The 14,197-nt window shown below is 36.9% G+C and overlaps 1 protein-coding gene across 1 annotated transcript in view; it reads right to left on the reverse strand.

The window, feature by feature from the left end:
• Positions 1 to 13,507, reverse strand: part of LOC141517249 (alcohol dehydrogenase 1-like) — a 23,679-nt gene extending 10,172 nt beyond the window's left edge. Inside the window, exons 1-4 of the mRNA XM_074228086.1 lie at positions 13,201 to 13,507; positions 11,545 to 11,646; positions 3,490 to 3,628; positions 66 to 153 (exon numbers count right to left, since the gene is read on the reverse strand). Of these exons, the coding sequence (XP_074084187.1) occupies positions 66 to 153; positions 3,490 to 3,628; positions 11,545 to 11,646; positions 13,201 to 13,239 (368 nt within the window). The 5' untranslated portion in view covers positions 13,240 to 13,507. The remainder of the gene's footprint in view (positions 1 to 65; positions 154 to 3,489; positions 3,629 to 11,544; positions 11,647 to 13,200) is intronic.
• Between the last annotated feature and the right edge of the window lie 690 nt (positions 13,508 to 14,197).

The raw sequence follows: 14,197 nt of genomic DNA on the forward strand, positions 1-14,197 counted from the left end.
GAGAAATGAGATTCATCATCTTTGGGTAACAATGTGAGCAGAATCAATAACAGAAGGGCACTTACTCTTCTTTCAGGCAACAGTTGCCCTTGGCATGTAAGCAGGAGTCACATTTTCGACACTGAGGCACACAAATCATTAAGACTTTATCTCCTAAAGGAGAGAAACAGAAGAAAAGGACCATCACTCTGGATGGAGAGAACGTTTGAAAGCCTCAAAATAAAATGTGGAGATAATTCAGCAGGTTTTATACATTGGAGTTCATAAAACTATAACCCACAAAGTTGTAATGAAACTTTTATGCAAAACTAGCAATAAATAATTTTTTAGGGGGAGAATAATTTTCTTCTTGATCCAGTCCAAAATCTTTACACGAATGTAAGAGAAGCTATTTGCTTTATGGACATCAATTCTCTAACATTTTAAAGGCTTGCAATGACAAGACATATTCAAGAATGATGCCAATATGAGTGTCTCACACTCTCTGGAAAGACTTTGGGGCTAGAGGCTGATGAGTTTGAGGACCCTCTTTTTGCTTCTTGCAAAAATGGGCTGGATATGTCATTAGAATGCCAGATATACCCTTAACAAAAAACCTCTTTTACAGAGAACTCACACAAGGCAAGTGCTCACCAGGGGGTTGGAAGAAGCGGAGATGTCCTTAAGGTCTCATTGAAGAACTTTGGCATTGATTGTTCAGCATGGGAGACCCTGGCACAGGACCACCCAGCATGGTGCACCCTCATCAGTGAAGGGCCTGCACTCTATGGGGAGGGCAGAATGGAAGCAGCTCAAAGGAAATTAAAGTAGGTGTAGGGTACCCACCCCAGGTGTTCACATGGACTACTTGTGCCCAACCTGTAGCAGAGTATGTTGAAATCATATTGATCTGATCAGCCACAGTCAGGCACACTGTAAATTGTCTCAGACATAGAAATGCCATTGTGGTCTTCTTTGATAACAAAGGACAAGAACCAATAATAACATTTGTTTATTGATATATATCTATATATCTATATATTTATTATTTAAATTTAGAATAAAAAGAACATTGGAAAGATAAAAAGTTGAGGTGATCTACAAGATCTCTCTTTGCACTCTTCACCTTATTCAGTCTGTGTTCTCTGATTAACTTCCCTTAAAATCACTCCTAGGCCCGCTCTAATCTTCTCTTTTACTTGATTCTACATTTCCTCAAATTCTTTCTTTACGCCTCTGCCCCACCCCCCTTTTTTGGCCAGGCCATGGGGTTAAGTGACTTGTCCAAGATCACACAACTAGGTAATTATTAAATATCTGAGGTTGGATTTGAACTCAGGTCCCTCTGACTCCAGGGCTGGTGCTATTCTACTGCTTCCCTTTCACAGACACATTCAAGAGTTGTTTACATTTTCTGGCCTTCACTTCCTCTCTGGTTAGCCTACTTTTCAATTTGACTCCCAATCTCATGACTTGGCTAAATCTGGCTGGCCCTGAATTGCTTCTTTACTGTCAAATCCAAAGGCCTGTTTTGAAACCTCATATTTCTTGATCAATTTGGAGCATTTTGTGCTATTGATCAGTGTCTCTCTTTTTTTTAAGTGTGTGAGGTTGGATTTGAACTCAGGTCCTCCTGACCCCAGGGCCAGTGCTCTATCCACTGTGCCACCTAGCTGCCCCTGATCAGTGTCTCTTTATGAATCCTATACCTTCTCTTCTCTTGGGAGGTCCATTTCCAAGAAACAAAGCCATGCTTAAAACTGGTGGGCTTGGGGCGGCTAGGTGGCGCAGTGGATAGAGCACTGGCTCTGGAGTCAGGAGGACCTGAGTTCAAATCTGACCTCAGTTACTTAATAATTACCTAGCTGAGTGGCCTTGGGCAAGTCACTTAACCCCATTGCCTTGCAAAAAAAAAACCTAAAAAAAAAACCGGGTGGACTTAGTAAATTCTTGTTGCTTTCTTATAGAGAGAAATGTGAGCAGCCTGTGGTCTGGCCCTAAATCAGTGGAGGTGGGTTTGTGAGTGAAAAGCCCAGAGTCCAGTACCATCTATTTGGAGCTAGAATTGACCTCCTTGGCTTTGATATGGGACAAGGGATGTATGAAGAAAGAAGAGATGTCTGTGGGATGGAGACCCTGAGTCCTGAGATTTGAAAGAGGAAAAACCAACTGAGGGACTCATGTAAAAATATTGACATTCAACCACCAGTAGTGACAACAAATAATAACCAGTTAATCTTAAAGGCAAAAAGCAGGGACAGAGAGCTAGAATGTCCTCTGAGCTGGAGTTAGAACGACCTGGAAAATTCTCTTGTTTTTTTCCTGATGTTGGGTTCTAGGAGTTGACTGGACAGGGTAAGACTAAGCATGGGTTTACTCATAGGAGATCACAGTTCTGCTTGCAATCTCCACTTCTCTCTTCCTTCAGGTACCTGCATTTGATTTTTTTTTTGACTTTTTAATGATAGTCTCAAATGATGTCCTTTATGGGACATAAGGGACTGGGGGTTCAGCACTTATCACATGGCAGGTACTGTTCTTTTGATGATTGATGTTTGTCCTTCATTCTCAAAGAAGACCATGACATCAGAGAGGTGGTCATGACAAGCACATGAATCGGATTCGAGTGGGGGGGAGGTTATGCTAAGTCCCCAGCCTCACTTTCTCCTCCGGATCATCGGAGTCCAATGGCCAGATATGAATCAGGATGACTGGAGATGGGTGAAATGACTTGCTCAAGGTCACATGGCTAGGAAGTAGCAAGTGTCTAAGGCTAGATTCTAACTCCTATTCTCCTGACTCCAAGGTCAACATTTTATCCATTGTGCCACCGAGCTGGCCCAAGGCACTGCTCTAAGCGTTCAACGAGTATCATCTTACTTGATCTTCACATCAATCCTGGTTTATTATTGTTCCAACCTGATCATTAGGTGACTGAAACTGGATCCTCCTGACTCCAGGTCTAGTCCTCTATCTGTTGGGCTACCTTTATGTGCTTCCTGACTGTCCACAGTCTTGCCGAGTTACCCAGAAGGGGGAAATGCTGATGCTGATATGGACTGGGTGCCGTCCCTCCACTTTACAATTCAAATTCAAAACCCATTTTAAATTCTCTATCTCAGTTTCCTCCATTACTCATTTATACTACTTCAGACAGACTGCCTTTTTCCTCACATGCATCAGGTTCTTTGTCGGAGGGACCCCGTCTAGACATTTAGAAAAATTACATTCAGCTTGGTGCTAGTCAAGAAATATTTTTTGAGTGTAAGACCCAAATTAAGATATGTTGTTGCTCTTGGGAAAGTTTATAATCGGAGAGAGGACATTGCAATATAATCATCTCACTGAGTCTCCTGCAGATCTCAATTTTACAATCTATTTATGCAGATGTTAATCTACTTCAAAATTTCCTTCCTTCTTGTAATGAATGTATTTTTTTTTTTTTTTTTGGTAGAGAAGTGGAAAAGAGAAGTTTCTGACCTCCAACACCATTTTGGATTCCATCCTCACCTGGTTTCACACTGCTCACACCTTCCCCAATGCTTTCTACTACTCCAGCTCCTTCGTGACCCAAAATTACAGGTAAAGGTACTTTGAATGTTCCATCTAGAGCGTGATTATCTGAACCACAGATCCCTGAAGATATAACCTGCAGGGCAATTAAATGACATCAAATATTGTAGAATATTTTCCTCCTATAATATTAAAGATTCACTGAAACCTGGTACAGTAAATATTTATTTGCATAATATACTTAAAAAAACCCCTCTGTAACAGGGGCAGCTAGGTGGTGCAGTGGATAAAGCACTGACCCTGGAGTCAAGAGGACCTGAATTTGGTCTCAGAAACTTAATATTTACTTAGCTGTGTGACATTGGACAAGTCACTTAACCCCATTGCCTTGCAAAAACCAAAAAATAACCCTGTAATAACAAAAGGTTAAGGTTTCTTATATATAATTCTTTTTTTTTTATTCTTTTATAATAGAACATTTCTGTTTGTAAAACTGGAGTGTCAGGAGCTGCTAGGTAGTATAGGATCTGGAGTCAGGAAGAAGGGAGTTCAAATTTGACCTCAGACACTTTAGTAGATGAGTGACAAGGTAAATGACTAAAGCTCAATTTTCTCCAAAAAGGCAAACAAATAAAAAAAAAAAAACCCACTGGAAGTCCAGAGAAGTGACTTTATAAGTTTTTGCATTTAGAGAGAGAAAAAGATATGGTAGCAATCCATATTGCAAGAGTGCTTTAAAATGAGCACTTATTTCAGAATAATTCTGTGATGTCCTTATTGCAATTCTTTACTCTCCAAGCTTTTACAGTTAAGGAAAAGGAGGCTCTAAGAGGCTGCTTGCCACAGGCAGGATTCTCATTCAAGTCTCTTTTGACTCCATCCCTTTCTGTAGATTTTATTTTTGCCTTTCTTTCTTCTTTAATATTTGGAGTAAGAAATGGGAACTGCTGGATTTAAATTCTATCTATGCAAATTGATTGACTGTGATGGGTGCTCTTGTAATCTAGAACCACAATGTTATATCTTGTCGATTTTTCTAGAAAAATCGAATAGTTGAGAGTTGAATAGGTATTTCTGGCTGTTTGCATACATATTCATCCTTATATAAATACATACAATGTAAATTATATTAAACATATTAGGATTTGGTTCTTTATAGACAAGGACCAACAAAAAAATATACAACTGTCCCATGACCTCCAGGTTAAGTGGCTTGCCCAAGGCCACACAGCTAGGTCATTATTAAGTGTCTGAGACCAGATTTGAACCCAGGTACTCCTGACTCCAAAGCTGGTGCTTTATCCACTACGCCACCTAGCCGCCCGGACCTCCAGGTTTGAGGGTTCCACTGCTCCTTTTTGGCATTCAAATTATATTGTCAACAATGACATCCAGTCAGTTGTCTCCTGAATATGTTGCTTTATAGTATCACCTTGTCTTTATGATCTAGGAAGGCTGAGAAAGCATGTAGTTCCAAACAGAATAATTTTGTCTAAAGACAAAATGGCTACTTGAAAATTTCACATATTTAACTCAAGTTAAGGTGAATTTCCTATATTTTCTTCAGTCCACTGATTGATGCTCTTAACTTGATCAGACAGCTCGAATCAATGTATGTTATGGTTGATTAAACAGGTTACATACTCCACCTTAATCTTGTTATTTGGTCATGTTTGACTCTTTGTGACCCCATCTGAGATTTTCTTGGAAAAGATTGTAGGATGATTTGCCACTTTCTTCCCCAGTGTTCATTTTACAGAAGAGGAAACTGAGGCAACTGAGGTTAAGTGTCTTACCCAGGGTCACATAGCTAGTAAGGGTCTGAGGTTGAATTTGAACTCAGGTCTTTCTGATTATGAACTTGGTGATGAATCCACTGCATCATCTAGCTGCCTTTCCTGACCTCAGATACTTAATAAATGCTTATTAAATGACTGAAAGTTCAAGACATTCTGTGAGGCTGCAGTGCCTAAATATATAGTTCATGTAACTCCACCAATTTGCTTACCTTTTATAATCAGCCGGAGCATACAATTAAGAGACAAACGGAGTGAATCTATTTTTTTTCTTTCATGGGAAATTGTTTCAGATACCTTAAATCAGCTTTCTTGTCATATCTCCAACCCCAATCTTTTCTTCACCAGTCTAAATATCCCCAATTACATCCTTGCATGACATGAACTTTTACAAAGCTGATCCTCTTCTTTTGTTGCAGTTCAGTTTATCAGTTTCATTCTTGAAACGAGACACAGGAAACTCAACTTAGTATCCAAACAGGATTAGACTAGGACAGAATATTCTCACTTCATTTCTATGATCATGGATACTCTGCTTCTCTTATTGTTGCCTATGATTGAATTAGAATTTTTAACTGCAATCACATGGTTTGAATCATAATGAGCCTTTTCATAAAATTGCTGTCTAGCTTTGTTTTTTTCCCTATTGTACTTCTGAAATTGATTTTTTCAACTCAATTATAAGACTTTACATTTATACCTATTAAATTTAAAAAAGTTGGAATTGTATCTTATCAAGATCTTTTAGCGTTCTCATTCTGTTATTCTGAATTACCACTCCTACAGTTGCATCATTCAAGTCACTGATAAAAAAATGCTTAAAGAGCCTAGATTCCTGGAACATACTAATGGAGACCCCCTTCTAAGTTAAATTGAACCATCACAGTTACTATACTGGGATTACAAATGGATTTTCCTAAGTAATTTACCTATAAAAGAGAGGAAAGAACTGGGACAAAATGTAATGTGATTAATAGGATCAAATGAGGGGTTTTTTAAGGGTAGTAGAAACAAGGGCATGTTTGTTGGCAGTAGTTGGGGAGAGACTGATGATGTGAAAGAAGGAGGATGACAGAGGGGACAATCTACTGAAGATCAGATGTAATGGGGTTAAGGACACATGTATAGAAGTTTGACTTGACAAGAGAAGGCTTATTTCTTTATGAGAGATGAAGACAAAGGAAGAGATAATGGGAGAAGTCTGAGTGTTGTGACATGGGAAAGAAGGAGGAGAGAACTTTTGACAAATAACTGAATTTTTCAATGAAATAGGAGACTCAGTTAAAAGGATAGGATATTTGAAAAGGAATCAAATAGTTTGGAATAGTTTCTGTGGTGAGTAGAAAGAATTAATTAGGGAGGATTGCCTTACTGTAGTAAGGACTCTATAGAGATCAGCTAGCACAGATTTGTGGTGGACTCATGGAGCAATTTCATCATTTCTACAGCAACATTTAACAGCATATGGATATAAAATGAGGTAGAAAACAGTGGATGTAATCCAAGATTGGGGACTGGCAGAGTTGATGGAGGATTTATGTGAGGCTACAGGCAAGACTGCTGTAATGTATACCTTTGAAGGGAGAACCCACATGGATGATTTCTCAGATTCATCCCCTGAAGTGTACCAGAAAGAATATATTTTGCATTTCTGAGAAATTGATTGTGAATTCTATTTTAACTATCTAATAATGATTTTTGTCCTAACCTTGTAGATCAGAATTTCTTAAACCTTTTTAGAGTAATAAATTCCACTTTTAAATAATTGAAGAAAATGCTAAATTTCATTTAGGGATTAAGAAAAAAATAAAGATGCATTTTTTTTTTCTATCCAAGTTCATGGACCACTTAAAATCTACTATAGACCAGTCCTAGATTAAGAACCTTTGCTTTATTAGAAGGGAAACAGAAAGTCCTAGAATTTGATTTCCAGAATTTCAATTTTCTATTTAATTTTGTTAACCAAAATTCACTCAATTTTAGGCCCTTCAGCCCCACTCCTAAAACCCCATTAGTCAGCATTCATTACCATTAACTCACAAGTCTACACTTTCTGTGCTGACTATTCCATTTTATTGAGATAATAAATGTATATTATTTGCAGTACTCTATCATTTGCTTTCTAAATATAGATGTTTAGGTTTTTATCTCAACAGTTTGGGGGAAATGAACATTGATATTTACCAAACAAGCGATTGTTTTTTCCTCCCCAAATTTTGTTGATAAAATTAAAAACAAAATGATAATAATAATTGAATATACATTTTTGTAATACAAGTCTACTAATAAAAGAAAAATTAAATATGTTTTAAAGGAGGGTATGAGACGTCACTTAATTTAGGTTCAAAGTTAATATTCTCTATCATCAAAATTGACAACAGATATTCATCTGTTTATGCTGATCTACAATGATATTTTATATATTTCATCTTCGAAAATATTGTTTCACACATATAAGGACTGCCAAATGCTGATATGAACATATGATTTTCATTTAGCCAAAAGGCTAAGAGCCAAACAAATTTATTTCCTCTTGACATATATCTTTTGGTGTCACAAACATGATATAATTAATTTCTATTGGTAACTGGCAGTTAAGAAATAAGTAAATTTGAAACTTATTTTGGTTTCAGTCTCATTTTTCCTTTTTATTTTTCTCAAGAAATTTTGTTGTAATGAGACATTTTAAAATTTTATCTTTTTCTAACCATTGCCTTCTTGTGACTTAGGAATGTGTTTAATCTGTTAATGCTGATTTTATGGCATGCCCAAAGTGCAAATGCCTAATAAATACACTACTTTGTAATAACAAAATAATGCACACTACACTGTGGCTTAAAAGTGCAACATTCGAAGTCCACTTTTCTTTTCTTGCTTCAATATGATGAATATGCTGATAACCAAAAACAAAACAAAACAAAACATGGTACAAAGATGTTCGTGCCAAGTTAACACTATATTGCTGCAATTTGTTGTGCACCAAGGAGCAATGTAAAATTTTAAGAGTACTACACTGTCCCAATTACTCAATTCAAGTGATTATAGCATGAAAATAGCCATAAGCAACATGTAAACGAATGGCTGTGTTCCAACAAATTTCATTTACGAATACTGCAATTTGAATTACATATAATTTTCATATGTTATGAAATATTCTTCTTTTTTGGTATCTCAACCATTTAAATGTTTAAAAAAAAATTTCTTAACTCCTGGATAGATTGTGCAAAAATAGCAGGCTAGATCTGATAGCGGAACAGAGTGTGCCAATACCTGATTTACAGGAAAACAAGGACAAGATTTGAACTGAACAAAGTAGGAGAGATGACTTGTGATCTTCATCCTTATAGAGAGTGTTTACATTGAAAAAGCAACCCGATAAATTCATAGAGAAGTTTCTGTACTAGTTCTGAACAGCAGGATTTGCTGCAGATTTCTGCCTCCTGTAGCTAGTGATCATCTGACTGAGCTTCCTTCAAGACTTGAGTTTTATATCCCTTCTCTGAGGCAAGGGATTTGGGTCTCTAGTTTGGGGCAAAATTTTCTTCTTCTTTGTATACTTAAATGAACAGGATAGATTCATTTGTGTAGGCACACTTATCTGTCTATTTTTGCTGTTGAGGGTCTGAGGTTTTCTCTATTTGTAAAGTTAGTTGCTGTGATGAGCTCTGAGTCCCAGACTCTTGTCTGAGGCACAATGATTGGAGATCAACCTTTTTATGCTTCACTTGAGTCTTATATTTGAAAATTAAATTTTCTCTTCAGTTCTGGTCTTTTCATCAGGACAGTTTAAAAATTTCCTATTCCATTGAATGTCCATTTTTCCCATGAAAGAGTCTGTTAACTTTTCCTGGGTAGTTGATTCTTGATTGTAGTCTGAGCTCTTTTGCCTTCTGAAAAATCATATTCCAAGTCCAATGATCCCTTAATGTAGAAGCTGATAAACCTTGTGTTATTTTGACTGTGGCTTGATGATAATTGATAATTGAATTGTTTCTTTCTTGTTACTTGCAATATTTTCTCCTTGACCTGGGAGCTTTGAAATTTGGCTATAATATTCCTGGAAGTTTTCATCTTGAGATCTCTTTCAGGAGATGATTGGTAGATTCTTTCAATTTCTATTTTACCTAGACTAGCAGGGCAATTTTCCTTGATAATTTCTTGAAAGATTATATCTAGGCTTTTTTTTTTGAACATGGCTTTCAGGTAGTCCAGTTGTTTTTCCAATGAGCTATTTCACATTTTGTACTGGTTTTTCATTCTTTTGGCTTTGTTTTCATTTCTTGATTTCTCACAAAGTCATCAGTTTCCCTTTGCTCAATTCTATATTTTAAGGAATTATTTTCTTCAGTAAGCTTTTATATCTCTCTTTCCATCTGGCCAATTCTTTAGACTATTCTTCACAGTGACTTTTTGGGACCTCTTTTTCCATTTGATCCCGTTTGGTTTTTAAGATATTAATTTCTTCAGTATTTTTTATTTCTCCTTCACAAAGTTGTTGATTCAGTTTTCATGATTTTCTCACATCACTCTCATTTCTCTTCTCAATTTTTCTTATACCTCCCTTACTTGATTTTCAAAATTCTTTTTGAGTTCTTCCATGACCTGAGCCCAATTCGTATTTTTCTTGGAGGTTTTGGATACAGAAGCGTTGTCTTTGTTACCTTTTTCTAAGTGTGTATTTTGATCTTCCTGATGACTATAGCAGCTGCCTATGGTCAGATTTTTCTTTCTTCCGTTGCTTGCTCATTTTCCAAACTATAACTTCATTTTAATTCTTTGTTAAAGTGGGACTCTTCTTCCAGGGTGGGGGGGCGGTACACTGTCCCAAGCTTTGAGGTGTTTTTTGCTGCTGGTTTCAGAGATTCTTCTAGGGATTTGCAAAGGAGAAGTTTGTACCACTCTCTTGTCTGTGAGTGGTCACAAGCAATAAGTTCTGTTGTGCTTCTCCTCCTTTTTCTGGGACTGGGATGCAAGACTGAGTTTGGGCAAAGCAACTGCCTCAGTGATAGCAAAGAAACCCCTATAATCTCATTCCAACCACCATTTGCAGACTGAGAGCTCCCAAAGTAGCTGTCTCTGCTGATTCAATGACTCCCGGAGTCCACTTCTGGTCTGCTGGGCTTGATCTGTGTTCCTGAGGTCTATGCTAGGCTGTGCTCTACTCTCAGTGAAGCGTTGCTGACTTTTCCTGCTGCCCTTCCAAGTTATCCTTGACAGTCTCTGGGCTGAGAGGTCTGGAACTTCTGAGTTGTCTTGGTCTGGAAAATTGTTTCACTCAGTCTTTTTGTGGGTTCTGCCTCCCTAGAATTTAGCTGGCGACATTATTGAAAGATATTTGGAGTGGTTTGGGGGAGAGCTCAGGCACATTCCTGACTTTATTCTACCCTATTGACTTTGCCTAAGAAATTATTTGAAGAAGTATTTGATAATTGTAAAGCAAGGAGATATATGACTTTGAGAGTAAATGATGAATTCTGTAGTCTTTGAGATCCATCTTTAACATTTTTGATCATCTCTTTTTTCCCCAAAGAACAGTAGTTAATGATGATGATCATAATAGAACACAAGGTATTATAATAATATTGTAGAAATTTTTTTCAAAGAATAAAGGTAATAGATTTCAAGCTCTTCACAATCTGTCACTATCCCCTTAACTCTTCGGATTTTCCCCTTTCCTCAAGGTTCATTTCAGGTGTCCCTTTATCTGAGGTTTCTCTTCATCCCCATGGGTGTAGAGTTCCAGGTCTTTCCCTATTCTACAATTACATATCTGTATACATGTTGCATCTTCTCAGGGGAGTGAAGGCTCCATAGGGGCAGTGAATTTTCTGTTTTTTAATTTTTTTTGTCTTCCTTGGTGCTTTAAACATAGAAGTACTTAAAACATTTTTTGATTTGGATTGAATTGTATATAATAGTGCTCTGAAAAATGACTTAGGGCTTCATGTTATTTATATAGTGGGGGAAGTGACTCCTGAAAGAATGCTGAACCCAACACTGGGTTTAAAGATGAAGAACTTGTGTTAATTGATGGTTGTGGAGAGAATGCTTCAGGGAGGCAGTCTAAAGAGAAGATGTTTGACTGAAGGAAAAAAAAAAATATATATATATGTATATATATATATATATATATATATATATATATATATATATATAATGTATATGTATGACTATTACCTCTAAATCTTCATTTCCTGAGGCAGGAATTCCTATTGAGTTTTTTATCATTAGGAAGTATCATAAGTAACAACTTTACCTTAATTCGAACTTCTCCAGCCTTTGGTGGATCAACTTCTACCTCCTCAACAGACATGGGAGCATTAGTTGTCCAGGCAATGGCTGCCCTGCATGTGATAACCTGTAAAATCAATAAAATAGAAAAGATCCTGCTATAAGCTGAAATTATGTTTGACATCTCTTTTACTAAAAGCATGTGTCTCTTGGTATCTTTTCTAACCTATACATTTTGGACAAATATAAAAATAAGGACCTGAAAGAGAGAAGCAGATAACTATGAAATGCCACTATGTGCAGAATATTGTGCTAAGTAGTTTACCAAATAGTCTCTCTTTGATCTTACAACAACTATGGGAGGTAGGTACTATTGTTATTCTCATTGTATCAGTGAGAAAACTGAGGCAGAGGCTCAATTTGAATTCTGGTCTTCTAGACCCAAGGTCCAGCATTTTATCCATTGCACCACTGAGCACCTAAAGTAGCCAAGGTACATCATTCAGAACATGGATTCCTTTCCACATTTGTTGCTGGATGGATTTGTTCAGGTTGATTGTTTCAGATGTGTAATTCATAAACTCCCACAATTTTTGTGCATTGGGAAAAGTAATAGATCAAGACTCTGAAGACCTGATTTCAAATCCTGACTCTATTGTTTAGATTAACTTAAACAAATCACATCTCTCTCAGGCTCAGTTCTTCTGTGAAATGGGAATTCTAATCCCTATTCCCCTTCCTCATAATGGGATTGTTGAGAGCCTCAAAGGAATAATGTGTGCAAAGATGACTTTGTTAATTATAATGTGCTATATAAATGTGTATAATTGCTTTAATTGGCTAAGAATTCTGAAAGCATATTTGAGAATCAAGTCTGGACCTTTGCGGGATGATTGCTAGTTCATATCCCTTGCCAAAATTGAGAAGATAGGAATTCAACACTATAGTACAGTCATAAAAATACAGATGTCATTCTTCAATTGTAAAAAGTCATCCTTAAAAAATGCCCAGGGGCGGCTAGGTGGCAGTGAATAGAGTATCTTCCCTGGAGTCAGGAGTACCTAAGTTCAAATCCAGTCTCAGACACTTAATAATTATCTAGCTGTGTGGTTTTGGGCAAGCCACTTCACCTCATTTGCCTTGCAAAAAAAATGCCCAGAATTTTATGCTCTCTTCCTTTTATCCAGAGGCAGGATCATTTGTGATCTTTTCTTTCCTTAGGATCTTATTTTCTTGTAGCAGTAAGAATCATTATCAAACTTGTATATTATTATTATTAGACACAGGCTTAAAAATTCCATCCACCAATTTAGAGCAGTAACTTTCCCACTATAGATTTAGAACTGGAAGGAACCTTTAGAAGTCATCTAATCTAAGTCCTCTAAGTAGTATCTTATGATATCAGTGCAAATTAGAAACAATTTGATTCAAAGCTATCAAGATTTACCAATGAGTTCCTCCAAGTGGCAAGGGTTTTAATTGCAATAAATATTTTATAATGATTTGACTCACAAAAAATGATTAGGAATACATCAGTGCATAAACAAATCACTCTTACATAGAGTAAGGATGATTTCTAAGATAAAGTTCTTCATTTAATGAGACAAAACACTTCTCGTTCCACTTTATCTATAAAATAAAAAAGTATGAGAATACTTCTAAAAATAAACTGTCTACTTACCTTGCCAGCAGTATCCTCAGAAAATTTAGCCTGATCCATCCTTCTACCTCAGAAGTCTCACAGAAAAATTGAAATCTTCTGCCTGTCTGACTGAGAGGAAACCATAGCTTATGCTTTTGCTTCATATACACATCAAAGCTTTCTGTCTATTGCACAATTTTAAGTTCATTAAAGGAGTGATAAAATCAAGGGATGAGATCCCAGAGGCGGTACAAAGAAGTTAGAAAAGAAAAGAGGCAGGGACTATAGGGAGGGATTTTCTACCTTGAAGAGTAAGATGCATACACACACATAATAAGGCAGAATGCTAATGGAGAGAGCAAAGATTTGTTAGATGCAATAAGAGACATTTCTGGAAAGACCACTGGTTCTGGAGTCAGAAGACCTTGATTCAAATCCCAGACTGCTTTCCAGTTTTTCTAAAAGTTCTTAGCAAATAAGTTCTTTCTTGGGCAATTTTTGTTTCAGGTCTATTGAAAACTGAGTTCAATGATTTTTTATTTTTCTTTTGGTCTCTTTCCTTTGTTTCTGTTTTTTAATCAGTAATTTCATGGAGAAGTCACTAAAGGGATCAGAGAAGGGTCTAAGAAGTGGGTTTCCTATAGAATTCAATCTTTGAAAATTTTTTAAATTTATTTAAGGCAAAAGGGATAAGGGTGACTTGACCAAATTCACACAGCTAGCTAATTATTAAATGTCTGAGGTTGGATTTGAACTCAGGTCCTCCTGACTGCAGGGCCAGTGCTCTATCCACTGCGCCACCTAGCTGCCCTGATCCCTCTTCTCTTTGGCACACTTTTCCCTATTCTCCAGCAAGGAGCTCAGTTTTCTCTTTAGTGATTAAGTTCCTGTTTATGCTAGTCTTTCCATGAAATTCCTCATTCCTTCACCTGAGCTGCTAAATTTGAGCTATCCCATCATGATGTCCTCAGATACATGGGCTATGTAGGCCTTGGGGTTGGGGGTTCCTCAGTAGGCTCTTCCCGTTGAATATTTG

The sequence above is a fragment of the Macrotis lagotis genome, chromosome 3 (assembly GCF_037893015.1).
Source record: "Macrotis lagotis isolate mMagLag1 chromosome 3, bilby.v1.9.chrom.fasta, whole genome shotgun sequence".
NCBI lineage: Eukaryota > Metazoa > Chordata > Mammalia > Peramelemorphia > Peramelidae > Macrotis > Macrotis lagotis.